This window comes from Megalobrama amblycephala, linkage group LG10, assembly GCF_018812025.1.
Source record: "Megalobrama amblycephala isolate DHTTF-2021 linkage group LG10, ASM1881202v1, whole genome shotgun sequence".
Taxonomy (NCBI): Eukaryota; Metazoa; Chordata; class Actinopteri; order Cypriniformes; family Xenocyprididae; genus Megalobrama; species Megalobrama amblycephala.
The window spans coordinates 15,191,935-15,214,252 of NC_063053.1; the positions used below are offsets into that span (position 1 = coordinate 15,191,935).

The window sequence follows — 22,318 nt, forward strand, 5'->3', positions numbered from 1 at the left end:
AACATGCATAACTGGAAATCATTTGATGCTTTTGCATATTCAAAGTGAAAAACATTAATATGCCTATAAGGCATTTTAACACTGCTCTTAATCTGTGGCAGAGCAAATATAATTCGTGTCTCTAACATCCATGATTCATTCAGAGGTTAATCCCATTGGACAGTGCAGGGAGACCGAGTCAGGTGATTTCCAAGGAAGCCGGAGATTCATTCAGTCCTCCACAGAGAGGGGAGCCCGCCCAACCCGGATGCACGCATCGTTTGTGGAGCGGTCAGTTGTGGGGTTCAGCTCGCCGGATAGGGGGTATTTCAGCACCACGCAGGACGGACAGCTCCCGCAGCGTTCACCTCCGTTTCCCCGCCGCCACTGAGACCTGCTTCCGCTGCTTTTCCCGCAGAGGACCGCGACGCGCGCGCACGAACCAGAGGGGTTTGGTGCAACAGACTGTATGCCGGATTCGACGCTGCTAAGGAGGTCATTTGCATGCCGAATCTCGCCGGGTGTAGCAGCTCTACGTCGGGACTGACAAACGATGGCGGAGTGTGGAAGGAGGGGACTGTCGCTCCTCGAGGAAGCGCGTTCTCGCTACGAGAGCCTGCAGATTTCCGATGATGTATTCGGGGAGTCGGGAGACGACAGCAGCGAAAACCCCTTTTACAGTACAACGGGAGACTCCAATTCAGATAACTACACGGAGACGAATCCGGACGATGGCAGAGCGGGTGAAACTAGGAGTCAGAGCTGCGGTCCTCCCGGGTCTGTTTCCAACGGCCAGGCACAGGAGGAGGGATGGAGCGACACGCTACAGGACCTCAGCGTGCCCCACTATCAGGACACGCATGGTAAGTTAGTCTAATAATGAGCGCTGATGAACTGATCTTCATGTAAATGCAATGCAGCTTCATCATCCTTGAGAGGCCTGGATGCTCGACGAGTAATTGAGCTCACAGATGGGACTCTTTGATGACTACATTGGTTTACTTTGATCTCTCTCATCAGATGGCTCCAGCAGATGACACAATTCCTTCAAATATGGATCAGGGGTGATTATTAACTGGCTTTGTGAAATCCTGCAGAGAAAATAGGAACTGGGATAGCAGGCCAAAATTTGGGTTTTCAGTCCAGCTGAGTATGCTTCCAGTGTCTAATCACTGCCAGACTCAGAGCAGCTGTGATTATGATTATGATTAGCTCTGTATCAGAGCAGGAAGGGTCATTTGCATGGGTGGATGAGATGAGAGGAGGCTCTTATTTCTGAGAAATTCACACTTTAAAATGGTTAGGTGGCTTTTACAGAGCATTAACACTAACTAAGTGTGAATGCTTTCTTATCAAGTGATGTACTATATCCAACAAGTGGCAATTACGACCGTAAACTGACTTATGAGAATCAGGACAAAAAAATAAAATAAAACCACACACACACACACACAAACTGATTGCCATGCAGAACCAATAGTTTCATGTCATTCAGTCAGCAGTTATTAAAGGGATAGTTCACCCAAAAATGAAAATTCTGCCATCTATTATTCCTCCTCAAGTTGTTCCAAACCTGTATAAATTTCTGTGTTCTGCTGTACACCAATGAAGATATTTGGAAGAATGTTTGTAACCAATAATATATAATATTATAATATTAATTAATTTTTCTATGGTATGTTTTGGTGGGGTCAAAAAACTACATTAAAGTCAGTCACATTTCTAAAAAAAGAGCATGCACGATTTCTGAAGGTTAAAAGTTTAATAATTCATGTCCAATATGTTAAAGGGTTAGTTCACCCAAAAATGAAAATTCTGTCATTAATTACTCACCTTCATGTCGTTCCACACCCGTAAGACCTTCGTTCATCTTCAGAACACAAATTAAGATATTTTTGATAAAATCCGATGGCTCAGTGAGGCCTGCATTGACAGCAAGATAATTAACACTTTCAATGCCCAGAAAGACATATTTAAAACAGTTCATGTGACTACAGTGGTTCAACCTTAAAGGTGCCCTCGAATGAAAAATTTAATTTATCTTGGCATAGTTGAATAACAAGAGTTCAGTACATGGAAATGACATACAGTGAGTCTCAAACTTCATTGTTTCCTCCTTCTTATATAAATCTCATTTGTTTAAAAGACCTCCGAAGAACAGGCGAATCTCAACATAACACCGACTGTTACGTAACAGTCGGGGTGTACGCCCCAATATTTGCATATGCCAGCCCATGTTCAAGCATTATGTAAGCCATTAGACAAGGGCAGCCAGTATTAACGTCTGGATCTGTGCACAGCTGAATCATCAGACTAGGTAAGCAACCAAGAACAATAGCGAAAAATGGCAGATGGAGCGATAATAACTGACATGATCCATGATATCATGATATTTTTAGTGATATTTGTAAATTGTCTTTCTAAATGTTTCGTTAGCATCTTGCTAATGTACTGTTAAATGTGGTTAAAGTTACCATCGTTTCTTACTGTATTCACGGAGACAAGAGCCGTCGTTATTTTCATTTTTAAACACTTGCAGTCTGTATAATTCATAAACACATCTTCATTCTTTATAAATCTCTCCAACAGTGTGTAATGTTAGCTTTAGCCACGGAGCACCATCAAACTCATTCAGAATCAAATGTAAACAATATAACAGTATACAATACTCACATAATCCGACGCATGCATGACAAACACTTTGTAAAGATCTATTTTGAGGGTTATATTAGCTGTGTGAACTTTGTTTATGCACTGTTCAAGGCAAGCGCGAGCTCCGTGGGCGGAGAGCACGAGAATTAAAGGGGCAGCAGCATAAATCGCCTCATATTTAATGATGCCCCAAAATAGACAGTTAAAAAAATTTATTTAAAAAAATCTATGGGGTATTTTGAACTGAAACTTCACAGACACATTCAGGGGACACCTTAGACTTATATTACATCTTGTAAAAAAACGTTCAAGGGCACCTTTAATATCATAAAGTGACGAGAATACTTTTTGTGCGGCAAAAAAACAAAATAACGACTTTTCAACAATATCTAGTGATGGGCGATTTCAAAACACTGCTTCATGAAGCTTTGCAGATTTACGAATCTTTTGTTTCGAATCAGTAGTTCGGATCGTGTATCAAACTGCCGAAGTCACGTGAACTATTGAAATTTCGAAACACTTATGACATAACGAAGCTTAATTTACTGAAATCACGTGTCTTTGGTGCTCCGAACCACTGATTCGAAACAAAAGATTCGTAAAGCTTCGAAACTTCATGAAGCAGTGTTTTGAAATCGCCCATCACTAGATATTGTTGAAAAGTCATTATTTTGTTTTTTTGGCGCACAAAAAGTTTTCTTGTCACTTTATAATATTAAGGTTGAACCACTGTAGTCACATGAACTGTACTAAATACGACTTTGGTAGCTTTCTGGGCATCTGAAATTGTTAATTGTCTTGCTGGCAATGCAGGCCTCACTGAGCCATCGGATTTTATCAAAAATATCTTAATTTGTGTTCCAAAGATGAACAAAGGTCTTACGGGTGTGGAACGACATGAGGGTGAGTAATAAATGACAGAATTTTCATTTTTGGCTGAACTAACCCTTTAAGTCAGATCAACATATTAAAAAAATAAATTAATTTACTTTAGTTATACTTTTACGAACTGAATTTACCTGACAAATTTTGCATATTATCAATATAAATTTTGCACTTATTAATATTAAGATGCTTGACAGCCAAATGCTGTGGTCCCATTGCTGGCCCAGAAATACAAACCATCCTCTAAAAAAAACATGTATTATTTTATTTAACCGTTAATGATGTTGTGCATGTGTCATATTACTATATTAAAGGGATAGTTCACCCAAAAATGAAAATTTGATGTTTATCTGCTTACCCCCAGGGCATCCAAGATGTAGGTGACTTTGTTTCTTCAGTAGAACACAAATTATGATTTTAACTTCAACTGTTGCCGTCTGTCAGTCAAATAATTATATATATATATTAGGGATGTGCAATGATTAATCGCGATTAATCGTTTGCAAAATAAAAGTCTGTGTTTCCGTAATATATGTGTTCTTTGTATTATAATTATGTATATATAAATACACACACATTTACATATATAAAAGAAAAATGTTAGATTTATATATAAAATATTTATATTTATATTTATATGTAATATAAAATATATATAAATATATATATTTATTTAAACATGCATACATTTCTTAAATATATACATGTATCTGTGTGTATTTATATATACATAATTATAATATACAGAACACATATATTACGGAAACACAGACTTTTATTTTGAAAACGATTAATCGCGATTAATCGTTGCACATCTCTAATATATATATATATATATATATATATATATATATATATATATATATATATATATATATATATATTAGGGCTGTCAAATGATTAATCGCGATTAATCGCATACAAAATAAAAGTTTGAGTTTGCCTAAAATATGTGTGAGTACTGGGTGTAATTATTATGTATATATAAATACAAACACATTCATGTATATATTTGAGAAATACTTACAAGTATATGTATTTATTTATATTTTTATGTAATTTTTATTATATATAAATAAAAATATTTTGTACATAAATAACACATTTCTCTTAAATATATACATAAATTTGTGTGTATTTATATATACATAATAATTACACAGTACTCACACATATATTAGGCAAACTCAAACTTTTATTTTGTATGCGATTAATCGCGATATTATATATATATATATATATATATATATATATATATATATAAATATTTTCATTTTTGGGTGAACTATCCCTTTAAAGTCATGAAAGTTATGACACAGAAATGGGATCAAACCTGTTAAATGTAAAAGATATTGTGATGCCAGTGATTCATTGCAGATTTACTAAATTCTCTCACTAGGAAATAAAATGAAATGAGATGATTCTCGAGCTTCTATAAGAATAGTTCTCTTTGTACAATGTCAAAGAAAGATATACATTTTCTGAATATGCATGCCTGTAATGAAAGAAATGGAGAGAAATAGAAGGGCTCTTTTTCGATTTCAGCCACACAATACTGAAGGTCTATCTATATTTCTCCATGAATCATAGAGATAATCATGTGCTAATGCCAGACAGACTTTCAAATGATGTGGTTTACATAATGTGCAGGGAATCATTCCTGCCTCAATAACAAAACATGTTTTGTTTTTTTGTTTTTTTAACAAGGATAGTCTTTCTTTTATTCTATAATATGTTCTGATCTCATTGCCATTTGATGGCAGTCTAAAAATACTGTCATAAATGGGTACAGTGTAGAGCCTCCTGGGCGTCACTTAATGTACAGACTCTGACTGGTTGACATATGGATCAATAGACTGATATATAGTATACTAATATCATGCTTCATTTCACTCAAGTCAAAGTGACTCAAGAGAGCATGTTTAAATGTGTGTTTTAAATGTCATGTAAAGATCTTTCATTGCACAAATATGGAAAAATCAAAGAATTATGCTATCAGCAGATACTTAATGAACCAAAATACACTGAGAAATACATATTAAGATAATGTTTTAGTAGAAAGTATTATAATCCTTATGTAATATTTTCTTGTATTGTTTTGGTTTGAATGTTTTCCGAATGGAGTAGATGCTGTGCTGTTGATTAAATGACACATCTATCTGTCGTGGTTGCTCAGAAAGTTCTGTCTGTCACCACAGGGGGAAAATGGGCCATCTGGTGACTGCCTTTGCTTTGGCACAAGCTGCAAAATGATGCATGAAATAGTACACACACAAAGTCAGTCCACCGACATTTTGCATTTTATGTCATGGCTCATCAAAATGTGACGCTTGTGGATACTGAAAAACAATGTTTCGTCGGAGCGAGATGTCAGTGTTATTTGTAAAAGGTAATTGTAGTGTCCTTGTCTGGCACAACACTTTAGAATGACTGTGAAACTTATATAAGGTCTATATTATTCAGGTCAGGTCAGATTTTGTGCTTTCGCTTGCATTCTTTGGACAAGTAATTTGAAAGTTATATAGAATAATAAACCAAGGGACAGTAAAAAAAAAAAAGCTGTAAGCTGTCCTTCATTTAGCCTGAAACAGATCTTTGTCTTCCCCAACAGTTTTGTGACAAATTTGTTAAACTGAGACGCATAGTTTGGACTGTTTGAGGGCCATATGGTGTAATTCAGCACCTGCTGTGAGATCTAAAAAGATAAGATCGATTTATACCAGCTTGCTTATTTGTACAAAGGAGGTGTAAAGAAGGTGCAGGGGCTGCTGCTTCTTCTTCTCAATAATTAATCTAGGAAACTATGTAGCACACCAGCAGCTGTTCTCCAGGAAGATTGACTGTAAAGACACAGAGAAATAAATACATTTTGATGTTTTATAGACCTTCTGGGTGTGAACAGAAAAACCTTTGAATAGGATCAGCTGTTAAAGCCAGCTTATATGAAGTATCACTGCAGCACTTTAAGCATTAAACTATACTTTTTAAATTTAAGGATAGTTGTTCTACAAATATAAAGCACTGTAGTACATTGGTATGTTCATGCATTTTAGTTAAGCATATTACATAACACTTTGATTTAATACCATAACACATTTTAAGCCAGATACAAACATGGAACTGAATTCTCTATCAAGTTCATGTTTTATGCTTTTTTATTAACATTGAAATTCTGAAATATTTAATATACAGTGCTGCTTGAAAGTTTGTGAACCACTTAGTGAATATTTAAACAAAATAAGAAAAATATGGACATATTTACCCTGTTCAAAAGTTTTCACCCTTGACTCTTAATGCATCGTGTTTCCTTCTGGAGCATCAGTGAAAGTTTGAACCTTTTTTTATATAAATCAGCATATTTTTTTGTGAATTTATTACATTTTTTATATTTTAAATCAGCAGTTTTTTTTATAATCAGCATTTTTGCTGAGATGTTTTTCCCCCTAACTGAAATGTTTGGGAAGTCGTTTATACTAAAAATGCACAGATGAATGAACATAATACTTGGACTTTATCCTGAGGGAATGTTTGCATTTGCTTCACAAGCTTTTTCAGAGCCATAATGGGAGATGAGCTACTGGTTGAATAGCAGCTGCTGTGGTTTGGTTAAGATGTGTGTCATACATGGGGATTTGGAAAGCATGACTAAACCATTTGTTCAGAAAAAATAACAAAAAATGTATTTAAATGTATTTATTTGTTTTATGTAGTTTATATTTTTATATTTTGTACTTGATTTCCTGTGTAGATCAGAATCCTGGACAGTTGTTTACTCACGGTTGTATACTGCACAAATCAATTACAAATACTCAAATAAATTACACACTCTCTTGCTTTGGGGTCATTAGGTTACTTTGACACAGTAAATGTGTGGCAAGTTGTAGCTGCAGTTGCTGGCCAGTGCTGTGCTTTGGGGTTTCCGTCACTACAATAATAACCATATGTGCAGCATACTTTTTTTGTCTGTTGTGTTCGCAGCATGTCATGTATCTCAACATACAATGCCGTATACAAGTGTGAGTTTAGATCATTTAGGTTGGATCAATACAAATCATTCACACTAAGCAACACTGTAAATGGTACTTATTTCCACTGTAATTATTGTACAATATAACACATCGGCTATAAAGAGCTTAAGAGACAATTCCATTACCCTCCTTGGCTGTTTGCTCCATTTTTGTGTGAGCTGCATGGTGCCTTTTAAGATTGACAAAACGTCCATTAGAGGAAGTGGAGTAAACGATAACAATGGAACAAATTAAGCTTTTCGTGAGCCACTTTCTACAACTTTTGTCATTAGCTGATAAGCACAGTGATGTACCGCACACTCATTAGTTACTGAATGCTCCCTATTAGGTAGATGGTGATAACAGTTCTGATAAAAGTCATTAGAGGTTCAGCTGTGCATCCAATGCCCAGTAAAAGAAACAGTTCACCCAAAAATACATTCTGTCATCATTTACTCACTTTCATGTTGTTCCGAACCTGTATGACTTTATTTTTCTCTATTGAAAACCAAAAAAACCCATATTTTGACAAATGATAAATGAGGGCAAGTAAATGTTGAAAGAATTTTTTTTTTTTTTTTGAGTAAACCATCCCTTTAAGAAAATTATATCTAAATAGCTATCTAAATAAATAACCAGCAGTCTCCAAACAAAGGTGCATATATATATATATATATATATATATATATATATAAAATCACAAAAATAAACAAAAAAAAATCACTTCTTAAAAGATAACAAATTTTAATTTTCTTGTAGGTTTTAGTTATTGTGAATATTGAAAAGTATTATTATTTAGAAGAAATATAGAGAATTCATATAATGGTTCAGAGATTCAGAGGTCTTTTGTAAATCAGCTGCTCAGTGTTTTGCATGTAAAATCAAAATCACATATGCATTTTCATTGCTAAACAGTTTTGGGATTTTAAAATTTTACTTAATTCAAAATAATTGCCTTTGTGAATCATAAAATGATGCAATATCTCTCTCTGCAATCATGTGCATAGAGAGCATCAGCCTGGTAAAATCATCCTTGGCTAAAAAAATGAAAGAATTAAAAAAATATGTATCATTCTGTTAAAACTTTAATATTTTATTTTGCAGGTCCGACGCAGAAAATGTCGGTCACTGCCACGGCCATGGACTTCTTCCAGCTGTTTGTCCCCGACAATGTCATTCAGAACATGGTGACCCAGACCAACATGTATGCCAAAAAGTACCAGGAGCGCTTTGGCAGTGATGAAGGATGGACCAATGTGACGCTGGCTGAGATGAAGGCCTTTCTGGGTTACGTTACTTCTACTAGCGTGAACCGTTGCGAGTCAGTGCTGAGCATCTGGAGCAGCGGATTCTTCAGTAATCGCAGCATCGCGCTCAAGATGAGCCAGGCGCGCTTCGAGAAGATTCTCAAGTACTTCCACGTTGTAGCCTTCCGCTCCAGCCAAGGTGGCAGTCAGGGCCTCTATAAGATCCAACCCTTCCTGGACTCTCTTCAGAAAAGCTTCAGCTCTACCTTCAGGCCCTCACAAACACAGGTAATGAATACCTTCAATTAAATCAAACTTCAGTTCAATGCAGAAATCACTGTCAGTCAGCAAACATCAACATGTTGACGGTACAAAGAAAAACTGCTCGATACAAATCCTCACTGTATTAACTTTTTGGAAACTAGGACTAGCATTTGATTTCAGTGCCAGTGGAAAGTGGGTTTGAGACTGAAATCAGAACACGTTCTGCTGTAATTGGGAGAGCCTGGAGTCCCGTCACATGTCCCCAGGCTGGGAGCTTTATGGTACCATTGAAAGGTCTGAGGGCTCTTTTATATCTGCTGCTATTCAGTGTCGCTCAGTGCAATACTCAAGGTCTATTGTACTTTGTATCTTAATTTGTAGCCTACATAGACTGAAAAAGAATCAGTTATCTGTTCTGAAAGATTACAGTTAAATGCATGAATACCTCAGGCCCATCTTAAGTTATTCATAAGCTCAGGAGTCAACATTTTTGACCTTCAGTCTTTGTAATCATTCCTCAGGTTCCAGTTCTCAGTATGTGTGTGGAACTTATGACTTTATAAAACAATTTTTAATTAATTAAATTTGAAATATTATTAAATTCATATTTAACTCGAGGGTTGAGAATTAAATACATTAATTACACTACCGTTCAAAAGTTTGGGGGCAGTAAGATTTTTGTTTTTAAAGAAATTAATACTTTTATTCAGCAAGAATGCATTCAATTAATCAAAAGTGACAGTAAAAACATTTAAAATGTTACAAATGATTTCTATTACAAATAAATCATGTTCTTTTGAACTTTCTATCCATCAAGGAATACTGAAAAAAAAGTGTCAGTTTCCAAAAAAATCAGCAGCACAACTGTTTTTAACATTGATAGTAATAAAAAATGTTTCTTGAGCAGCAAATCAGCATATTAGAATGATTTCTGAAGGGTCATGTGACAATGAAGACTGGAGTAATGATGCTGAAAATTTAACTCTATCACAGGATAGGCCATCACAGGATTAAATTACATTTTAAAATATTAAAATACAAAACAGTTATTGGAATAATAACGCACATGATACTGAACACACATGATACGCTTATGACTTAATCAGAATAATTGCTATTAATTTCAGTGAAATTACAAAAAATCAAAGACATCACATTATTGTGACAGATGTTATTATATTATATATATATATATATTTTTTTTTTATATAATTTTACTAAAATAAAATGTTAATTGACAGCCCTAATTAAAGCAGTCAAACTTGCTGTAAAAATAATTATTCTAATCAGATCATAGACAGTAATTGTCAATTCTGTTCATTTAATGTGCCCAAATCTCATTTTAAATGCAGTCTTCTGTTAAATAAAATGACAACAATTATGCACTCATTGTGTCAGACATTCAGATGTCAGGCTAACATCAGGGAGTTTAATGTTAAATGACAAGAAGTCTTTAAGAAGTAAGACATTTCAACACCCTCCTACATTTGTTCTGTTTTTCTCTTTTCATTTGGAAAATGAGTTTTTGGCACATTGAATAATCTGGGCTTCTGCTTTCAGATACTAGAATTACAATTGGATCTGAGTTGTGAAAAGTATTCTTGAAATATGGGCTAGAATCTGAGCCATTATTCCACAAATGCGAACCATTACATTCAGTCAAATTAAAGGCCTGATATACAATTAGAATAAATGATTTGTGTTTCCTGACTCAAGACAATGTATGAATAATTCACAGAGTATAATGCATCTCGGCACATTCATCTTTTAAATAGCCATCAGGGATTTCTTTTAAAAATTGCCATTTTCTTTTTTCCCCTCTTTGATTCATAGTGGCCAGCATGACTAGCCTAGTATGTGAGAATACACTAAAACATTTATTTATTTATTATGTAATTTAGTATGAGGGAAAGTATGAGATATACAGATATCTAGACAAATTAAATAAAATTAAATTGAAATTTCCTCTGAGAAACATTCTAATTCTGCTTCAGTGCCTAGGATTTGATGCTAATTAAGGTCCTGTGAACTCCTGCCCTTTGAAAACCCCATTAACTACTGTTCACTGTTCAAAAGTGCACTTTTGAGACATTTCTAGGTCATTTAAGTACTCCAATTTAAATTAATAATCCACCATGCTGGAAATTGTAGGTTGTTACATTTACAACTTATTAATATTAAAGGGATAGTTCACCCAAAAAATGAAAACTTACTGTGTGGAACACAAAAGAAGATATTTTGAAAAATGTCTCCCAAGTTTTTTTTGTTTGTTTGTTTGTTTTTTCATAAATATAAGTCAGTGAGGTAGACATCAAGATCAAATATATTCTTGTACTCTGCAGATGAGTCATACAGCTTTAAAACATCATGATGATTAGTAAAAGATGACAGATTTTTTATTTTATGTGAACTATCCATTGTCATTCATCTGCATTTTAGCTTGGTATATCACCATATAGATTTTAATAAATCAGCTTCAGCTTCTAAATCAGAGATTTGCATTTCATGAGGCCTTGTGTGACCCATCTCAGAGACACCCCTCAATTACTCGCCTACCATGAGTAAACCAAACACCATCTGCGTCTCTCAGCTTTCTCAGTGCCATGGAGATATCACCTTGACAATGTGTGCCAACCAGCCCACTTTGACTGCCACAGTGTGGGTTTGGTTCTTATCCCCTACTGGCAAACAGTCAGGCATTCAGTACAGCCACACATGCCCTGTTTAACTGCTTCAGTTTGATGAGAGGGTTTACAAACTAATAAAAATAAATATCTTTATGATTATCTTTAGGGAACATAACCAGAAAAGAGTTCTTTCTATCATCTTCATGACTTCTTGGGCCTCATTTATAAAATGTTGCATAGAAACTGTCCTTCTTTTGACCTTACGATCATTTCTTAAATGTGCGTACGTGTGATTCAGAGAACGAATGCATGCTCAGAAAACATCTGCATGCCTCTCTTCCAGATGTGAAATTTATAAATGCTTAGATTTCCAAATACCCGCAGTACTCAGACTCTCTGCTACAAGGAAAAGTGCGTACATCTGCTTAGACTCTGATGTGGCGCTAAGCACTTTTCCACATCAAAGACCGTTTTTATAAATATGAACGTTGTGTAAATATGTACGCACACTCTAAGTTCAAATCTGTGTACACACATTATATAGGCCCCTTTTCTCAGGATTCCAGCTTGCTCCTTCTGTGGAGAACAGAAAAACTTTGTCAAATGATGCATTTGAAGTGTTATAATGGTGGAATTGCTGCTTTCCCTCAGGTCCTCCATGAGCCCTTGATTGATGAGGACCCCGTGTTCATTACTACATGTACAGAGAGGGAGCTGCGCAAGAGAAAGAAGAGGAAGTTCAGCCTTTGGGTGCGACAGTGCAGCTCCACTGGTTTCATCTGTCAGGTGAGTGTACACACGTATATCCCACAAAAAAATTATCAACTGCCCCAAGTTAAATCGCATTGTTTCTAATGAGAAAGGGAATATGTTCACTTATTGAAAACATTTTGCTACTCGGTTGACACAAAGCAATTTTCCACCATTCTTTGCTATTTGTTTAAGTAAATATATAAAGGACTACAGAGAGGCACATTACTAGATGGAATCAATAAAGTATTTTTTATAGAGTCAACAAAGAAAAAGAGAGCCCAGACCACTTAGCATAATTGCATTCTTCTCTTGGTCTGTGCCTATTAGAGAAAATAACTGCTGTGTGCCTGGGGAGTGAGCCAAACAGACAACAGAATATATTGTCATTGCCTCAGTATTTTTGATGAGCATTATCATTCAAAAGTTTGGTAAGTCGCTAAGACTTTTTATTGTTTTTTTTTTCTTTGATGGCAACCAAGGCTGAATTTTATTTGATCAGAAATACAATAAAACAGTCACATTGTGAAACAGCGTATACACACACACCGATCAGGCATAACATTATGAGCACTGACAGGTGAAGTGAATAACACTGATTATCTCTTCATCACGGCACCTGTTAGTGTGTGGGATATATTAGGCAGCAAGTGAACATTTTGTCCTCAAAGTTGATGTGTTAAAAGCAGGAAAAATGGGCAAGCGTAAGGATTTGAGCGAGTTTGACAAGGGCCAAATTATGATGGCTAGACGACTGGGTCACGCATCTCCAAAGCTGCAGCTCTTGTGGGGTGTTCCTGGTCTGCAGTGGTCAGTATCTATCAAAAGTGATCCGATGAAGGAACCGTGGTGAACCGGCGACAGGGTCATGGGCGGCCAAGGCTCACTGATGCACGTGGGGAGCGAAGGCTGGCCCGTGTGGTCCGATCCAACAGACGAGCTACTGTAGCTCAAATTGCTCAAGAAGTTAATGCTGGATCTGATAGAAAGGTGTCAGAATACACATATGAGTGCGTATGGGGCTGCATAGCCACAGACCAGTCAGGGTGCCCGTGCTGACCCCTGTCCACCGCAGTGGACACGTGAGCATCAGAACTGGAGCAATGGAAAAAGGTGGCCTGGTCTGACGAATCAGGGCTTTCTTTTATATCACGTGGATGGCCGGGTGATTGATGAATCTTTCACAGTAATATGCAGAATGTGCATTTATGAAGTAAATAGTGTCAATTTTGATTTAATGTTTAAGTAACTTTAAACTCTGTTTTTCTTTCCCCTCAGATCTATGTCCATCTGAAGGAGGGTCCAGGTCCAGATGGTTTGGACACACTGAAGAATAAACCGCAGCTTCACAGTCTGGTTGCCAAGCAGCTCTGTCTGAATCTGGCTGGCCGTAATGCTATCATCTTCACTGGACCAAGCATCACAAGTCTCAACTTGTTTCAAGAATTTGAGAAACAGGGTAGGTGCTGTAACGTGTGTGCAACAGTGCTGCATCTGTCAATTCCTTGCATCCTTATCTGCTCTACTTCTCTCAGTGAATTCTGCCTTGGCTCTGCTTCTTTTTTTTCCATCTCTTTAATCTTCTCTCCATCTGATGCTCCTCATCCCCTGCAGTTTTTAATTACACAGCAACAGCATCCTATGGCAAGGAATAAATGGAGAGAGTGAGAGGAAGTTGACCTTGAGTTCTCACAGCAAACGTGTGTTTCATACTCAAAGATTATTTGAATGCCTCCAGCTGGGAGTGAATGTTAACACAGTTAGAGTGGATTAGGCTAGTGTCCAGCTTCACTCTTTCTCTCTGCATTTGAGTTGAAACTTTTTTTTTTTTTAAATATTATTTGAGATCTAGGTCATAATTGAATGTCTTGTAGAATTTATATCAGCTTCATACAAAAAGGTTCAATGGTATTTAGGGAGTATATAACTAAAAGCTCACAGCGTAGCTTTTTCCACATGTATCTGTGTAAAACACATCATGTTTTTTAATATCACAATTACACAGTTTTATTTATCTTCAGTGCCACAGCAAAAGAAATCATATTTACCTCAGTTTGCAGTCTGATGATAATGCTGCAAGCAAAACATCACACAACGCGTCCGATTTATGAACAAATTAAATGGTTTCCTTCTAATCTCTAACCGTTTCTCCTCTATATCGCTTTAAAATATAGCATTCTGTTCAGAATTCAAATGGGTCCAATACGTTTTGTGGTCTGCGCCGACTCGTGCATATGATCCACTCTGTGCTCTCGTGTCTCTTGACCGGTGCAGACTGCTCGCGCTGCGACGGTTCACGTGACACTAATGGAAAGCATATTTACACTGTCTGAATCGTTCCCTATCCTCTATATAGTGCACTATGTGCCATTCACCATGTAGAAAATAATAAATGTGTGAACAAATGACCGATTTCAGCCACAGCTTCAGTGTAGGAGGGGGCGGGACTTCAGATTCTAGAGAGCATTTGATTGGACAGAAGATTTGATGAGAAGCTGAGGTGCGCGGTGATGTCATGAAAATTTGTGGAAGTGAGAGACTGTAAGTTTTGAATGCTTATATCTCTTAAATGCGAATTTTGTCATTGTTTTGGAAAACACCAGCTTATTCATAACCTTAAAGGATTAGTTCACTTTTAAATAAACTTTTCCTGATAATTTACTCACCCCCATGTCATCCAAGATGTCCATGTCTTTCTTTCTTCAGTCGAAAAGAAATTAAAGTTTTTGATGAAAACATTCCAGGATTATTCTCCTTATAGTGGACTTCAATGGGCACCAAACAGTTGAAGGTCATAATTAGTTTCACTGCAGCTTCAAATTGTTCAACACGATCCCAGATGAGAAATAAGGGTCTTATCTAGTGAAACCATCGCTCATTTTCTGAAAAAAATTGAAAATTATATTAAGTTAAGTTAAGTTTTAACCAGAAATGCTCATCTTGAACTAGCTCTCTTCTTCTTCACCTCTATTAGAATTCCAGCAGTGTAGATGCTGCTAAGTGTATTACTGCCCTCCACAGGCCAAAGTTTGAACTCATTTTTATATGCAATATGCTAGTTCAATAGTATATAACAATTAGTTCAAACTTTGGCCTGTGGAGGGCAGTATTATGCTTAGCAGCGTCTACATTGCTGGAATTCTAATAGAGGAGAAGAAGAAGAGAGCTAGTTCAAGATGAGCATTTCTGGTTAAAACTTATATAATTTTCAATTTTTTTCAGAAAATGAACGATGGTTTCACTAGATAAGACCCTTATTTCTCATCTGGGATCGTGTTGAACAGTTTGAAGCTGCAGTGAAACTAATTATGACCTTCAACTGTTTGGTGCCCATTGAAGTCTACTATAAGGAGAATAATCCTGGAATGTTTTCATCAAAAACCTTAATTTCTTTTCGACTGAAGAAAGAAAGACATGGACATCTTGAATGACATGGGGGTGAGTAAATTGTCAGGAAAAGTTTATTTAAAAGTGAACTAATCCTTTAATGCTAACACGTTCATACTAAAAGCTAAAAATTTTAGGGGTACTTTAAACCCTCACTGTTTTTGACTTTAGCATTTTTTGTAATTTTATCTTTTTTTTTTTTATATAGCATAGCCTAAACATATCTTAATTTTTTGTAATTTTATCTTTTTTTTTTTTATAGCATAGCCTAAACATATCTTATCTTAATTGAGATCCCCATAGTCTTTGTGCCAAATTAATAGTTAATTTGATTACAAATAAATTATATTTCATAAAATATATATTTTAAATAGATATTGGCCTCTTAAATAGTATCTATGTTACTAGATAGTAGTGAGCCAATTAATTTTAATAGATATCTTGATTGTAATTTAACTACTTTAAATTATGGAAATCTTATAGCATGCCAGTTTCAGAGTAGTTGCCTCAACATTGCTGTTCTGACATTTTTACCCCAGCAGACAGCAACGTAGTGTGGCCCAGATCCGGTCCACATCTGGTAAATGTGGATTACACGTGGACCAGATGTGGGCCGGATCTGGGCCGACACTATGTTGCTGTCTGGAATTTCACTAGATTCACACAACATCAGGTAGGTGAGCTCCACAGATTTGCAAGATGTGATATTTTGTAATGAGTTTAACTGCTGGGAAATATCCAAAACTGGAGCTTGTCGGAGTGGCGAAACATTTTAGCAATAAATTTAAAAGTAGTCATAATTTTCCTGAGTGAATCCTCCAGGACAAAGTTGACTTCATTGCATATATAAAATGGAGATGAATATGAGAATGGAAATCTTCAAGGAAAGATTAGTCACGCACTTATCCCCTTTCCCTTGCAGGGAGGATGAATATGAGTAATCATCATATCTCAATCAGATTTCTAGGCTGCATTCAGAATCTGTCAGTGCTGAGGAGAAGACATCTGCTCACAGCTTCGTAGCTCACACATGCAGGGCTCTATTCATGTGACCTCTATTCATTCAGTCAGCATTCAAATGTGAATCTGAATGCTGAGGCTGAATATTCATTCTCAGCCTTCTCCAAAGATGGGTTATTTACTTTTTTCTGTTGTACATTCTCTCTCCTGCAGGCATCTACTGCTGCGGGTTGCTGAGCACCAGGAAGAGTGATTGTACAGGTCTTCCTCAGTCTATGCTGATCAATACCGAGGCTCCACAGCAACGTGGCCAGTCTCACATCAAGATGAGAGGCAATACGTCCATAATCAACTGGTACAACAAAGGCAGCTTCAGGTTCCTCACTAATGCCTACTCTCCCACCAAAGAAGGTAAGAAAAACACACACAGGACTGGCAGATTGAATGTTTCTTCTTGCTTAAATGATGCAGTTCCATCAGTTTATAATAAAAAGAAAACATGCAAAGTACGAATGACACTCAGAAACTGAAGCAAAGTGCCTGTGTTTTCACTATAGTAGTGTGAGCTTAGATTGGTTTTACGCTGATGGCATGGATTAAGCGGATACATCATAAGATTATAAAAGCCAAATCCTCATCATATTGTGCTTTGATCTGTTCTGACAGCAGCTTCACGTGATAAATGTCAGAGCTGATAGGCATTTTCAATAATGCGTTGAAAAGCATGTAAATAACATGAATTCAATCATCTCTCCTTTTTGTTCTTGTATTATAAACCAGTCAAAAAGCAAATATATGCATGAAGTGCTGGAGTAAAAGCACATGACATTCCCAAAAGGGATATGTATGTATGTATATGTGTGTTAAACAAATAACATTGCTCCTGGTTTTTTAGGTCAGGCAAAAGGGAGATTAAATTACGATTTATAGGCCTATTTCATTCTCAGGAATCTGAAATAATCCGTTTATATAGTAAAAGCTTCTTCTGCTTGCACCGTTTCCTCTTTGAGAGCAGGTGATTAATGGGGCTATACAATTTCAGTGAAAACTCACTGCTAAAGCTCTGCCACGTCTTCTATACATAACCTGAACTAAAACTATCATCCCACCGGTATTCAGCCTCAACTTTTAGACATTGTGTAAATCCAGTCTATAAAAGTTATTTCAATGCTTTTCCCCGTAGTCTTCAGGATTCAAAATAGCCTGTTTTAATTTCCAAAAAGTCTGCCAGCATTGCAATTTACATGCCACAAGCAATCCTGAGGAAGGCAGTACATTGTGCTCTAATGAGCAGCAGATACTGAAAGCAACAGATGGTAGTTAATTGTACTCTGACAAAATCAGATGGTTAATAAGGGTACAGATCTAATGACTGGCACTTTAACTACCTTCATACTGATCAGTGACATCATTGTTTTGATTCAAATGTAATTACATGTGACTCAGATTATAACTATACAGAGGTTTTATGATGAGTGATTACACAGGAAGGACACCTACCAAGGTTGTGCGCCATTCAGAATTGAACCGAGAATGTATTTTATATGCTAATTAAATTCCAGAATTTGAACTGAATTTGAATTAAGGCTGCAGAAAAGATACAGAACTGTATTCAAATTTGGATGTAAGTGAACTGCAATTAAAAAAAGGCAGCGGCTTTTTGCACTAAATGAAAATAGCAATATATTCTATTTACACTAAGTGACAATAGCAACATTTTCTTAGTGATATGCTATTTACACTAGGTGAAAATAGCGATAGATTCTATTTACACCATGTTAAAGTATCAGTTCTTTCTGTGCAATAAGAGTAAACAGTAATTAGATGCTATATATTGTCAGATACTGTTTGCACCTCGGTATTTTTGCACATTAACAGGATGCAATAATATCACAGAGTGTAAATGATTATATTATTACAATTATTAAATAGGTGAATAAAAACCCCCCTAACCCTACCCAATGAACACTTTTAATATTATTAAACACTCGATTGCAGTTTGTTTCCACTTTTAGAACATATTTTTATTGCAAAAGGCAGATTTGGTCCCGCGTCGATCGCGTTAATGGCCAGGTCTGCGAGCCTTACTCGCTACTGCTGCGCCACTGAAGACGTTGAACTCTGGGCGTCATTTTTAAAACCTGATTGGCCCAACCAGACATTGGTGGGCGGAGCTAGTGTAAATAGCGTTTGCCAACAAGTGATGCTATTTGCACTTAAATAGACACTCCGTTAAAAAAAAAGCCTTGAAGTTTTAAAGGACTTACAGATAAATAGATTATTTTATATATTTCAACACATTTAAGAAATTATCTTTTCTGGACCAAAAAACTTTCCCAGAATGTATTACATGTGTTGGTTTTCTTTGATTTTCTTTAAAATTCCAATTTAACTCCCTGTGGTTTGTGGCCAATTCAATTTAGAGATTGAATCAAGTGGAAATACAACAAATTGGATTTCTTAAAGCAGAAGTGATGAAGTCCAGGGGTATTTGTGTCTAGATTGTGTTGCTTTTAAACTACATTTATGCTTGTGATTAGTAATTTTGTCCATCTTGTCACTGCTAAAATAGCTACTTCAGTGAACTTACAGCAGATAACTGAACAGTCTTTCCTTACTGAATGTTTGTCAGATGTTACATCCTGTTGTATGGTTTCCGTGATTGACATTTCTGCCCGGACTACCCTAGGGTTGATCATTAAGAGGAAGAGCGGAGAAATCCCATGTCCCCTTGCTGTTGAGGCCTTTGCTGCACACCTGAGTTACATCTGCAAATATGATGACAAGTACAGCAAGTGAGTTTGACTAAGTTTTACAATAAGCCCTTAGGACACAGCACTTTGTAACCTGAATGTACATGGATTTGATAGTTCACTAAACTCATGGTTTCCAACTAGGTATTTCATTTTCCACAAGCCCAATAAGACCTGGCAGCAGGTGTTTTGGCTGACCATCAGCATTGCCATCAACAACGCCTATATTCTTTACAAGATGTCAGATGCCTACCACGTGAAACGCTATAGCCGGGCGCAGTTCGGCGAGAGGCTGGTCAAGGAGCTTCTGGATATGGACGACTGCTCACCCACTCAGTGAAAGGATCCGCATGCGGTCTCAAACCCACCCACGACAACGCATTCATACTAACATACTCAAATACACCTGCACTTCAGGGTCATTGTGAATGAACAAACCCTATACATGAAGCAAAATGTGCCAAGTTGGTTGAAAAAGGGATGTTTCCCAACTTAACTCACATTTATAACCCCATTTGGCCATTTGACAAGTGTGTTTGGATACTACAGGACTATTGTACATATGTCACAGTAACACTTGCTGCATGAGAAACACAATAATGTGCCCTTTGTAGACGTTCATTGATTTTTATCAATAGAGTTCCAGTAATAGTGTTGACGTAGTTTTGAACCCTGAGGTACAATGTTTTGTGAATTCTCTCTGTTTGTGAGCAGCATATCCAACATTCAGCACTGATAAATATACTGTATATACTTACTGATTGAAGTGTTTTATCAGCAAAACAAGAATGTAATGCAATTCACACGTTAGATCACAGAACATAGTAGATGTTCTCCCAAATATCTGGGCTTTTTTCTATTTTATATCACTTAATATTTATGATCTTTATCTTTATGACTCTTTTTTTAAAAGGCAACAACATTAGTGATGCATAATGCCACACAGATACCGATTAACGTGGCTCTACTACTATGCTTTCCCGGTCTTTTTTGCACTTGGAAGTATTCGCAAATGCCACTTAACTAAGATTTGCAGATTTTCAGTAATATTGATCCCAAATTAGCTTTCCCATCAAACTAACATATAAACTCCTTTGTCTGCCTATCATTAATATCCATATCATTTTGTCAATAAAATTAAGAATCTAGTAAAAGGGCCCAATATACAGTAGTATACCAAAAAAAAAAAAAAATGTAAATATGATTTCTAATAATCCATTGATATATTTTTATTATGTGTAATTTTAATTGATTATCTAGGGGCATTGATGTGAATGAATTTAAAAAAAAAAAGAATGGACTTATAAGAACTGGAATGTTTCTCTACCTGTAACTGGGTGGATTTATGCGGTCTTTCGTTGTTCCAGAATCTATCAAAAGATCAGTTCTCCATGTCGCTATGTTGTAACTGAAGTAATGACGGTATTCAATCGAAGCGCATGGTGTAATTTGTCACTTCAAAGAACTGAAGCAGATTCATTTTAGAAGATTTCCCTCAGGTAATATATTTAGTCAAACATCTCCCACTGTATCACTGTGTAATATTCATACTGGACAATGACCACTGTAAGAGACAGATGTACTATTGTGAGGGAATTTGTGTCTTAGATGTACCAGACATGCTTATTATTTCCTTGGCTTTTCTTTTATTTACAGTTAACTGTGCCATCACTTACGGTTTTACTTTGCACTGACTGAAATGCTGCAAACTAACAAACCAATTAGGATGTATACTACTGAACGTCACAAAAACATTCTTTTGAAGCTTTGGTTTCAGTCTACACAAATCTGTACAAAAAGTCTTTGTAATGTCAGCTGCAGTAATTCCATCACAATGATAGATACGCCATATTTTATACCTGCATATTTAGTTTTAAACAGACAAAAGCAATGTATCTCTGCAGGTGTGATCATAGACATGATTGTTTTTTTGTTTGTCATGAATGTTGCAAACATTTTATTTCACTTTATTGTAATATTTTGCTACTAATAATCTAATCTACAAATAGAACGTCAATATATTAACAAATACAATTCAGGCGATAACTGCCACCTGTGCTTATCTAATATAAAATGCAACAGATGATTTTGAGATTGCATATCTGTGTTTTCCAGAGCATCTTTTGGGTGTTTGCACCACAGTGGGAATTACTTTAATCAGGCAGACAGTGAACCGTAATGGTAGAGATGTTTGACCTCATCTTGGGTGACCTCAGGGTTTTGTAACTACAACATATACTGTAGTGCAATATATAGTAGGAGATCGGTTCGGGTGCTATGAACATCTCTGCCAAGAACATACTCTGTAAGCCAGAAAATGGTCGGTATGACCAAGACTTTTAATGAAAGCTCTTGCTGGTGCAGTGCATTAGAAAAAAAACCTTCCGATTCTGCTTTTGCAGTGGCGCTAACGTTGTACGATATACCTTAGGGTCAGCTTCATGGGGCATGATAGCAGGTAAAAAATGTCATTTTAATAACCAAACAGCTATGTTAACTATATAGTCTGTGAATAATTATTTACTGGACCAAATTCCTCAATATCTGGTCAATTTAACAAGAACCCAGTGATGGACATGTATCTATTTTCATGTATGAATGTTGTGAATGTGTCGTGTCTTGCTGTAAAATGCTTGGTGTACCCTCACTTGTCTTCTCACTGTGAATGTTGAAATGATTAAGCTGTATGTGAGTATCTATGTGTTATCTGTAATGTTCACCCTCACTGTATGTCAACCTGTGCTTCACCTCCCTGCCTCTATGTGAGTTTACACCAATTTGCACACTAATAAATGTTGTTTATACTA

General features: G+C 36.3%; 1 protein-coding gene across 1 annotated transcript; it reads left to right on the forward strand.

The window, feature by feature from the left end:
- The first annotated feature begins 117 nt into the window (after positions 1–117).
- On the forward strand, positions 118–22,318 carry pgbd5 (piggyBac transposable element derived 5). Its single transcript, XM_048204814.1, has 7 exons — positions 118–842; positions 8,628–9,058; positions 12,313–12,447; positions 13,690–13,870; positions 16,972–17,169; positions 19,448–19,553; positions 19,656–22,318. The coding sequence occupies exons 1-7, from the start codon at positions 533–535 to the stop codon at positions 19,849–19,851; spliced, it is 1,557 nt and encodes a 518-aa protein (XP_048060771.1). The 5' UTR covers positions 118–532; the 3' UTR covers positions 19,852–22,318.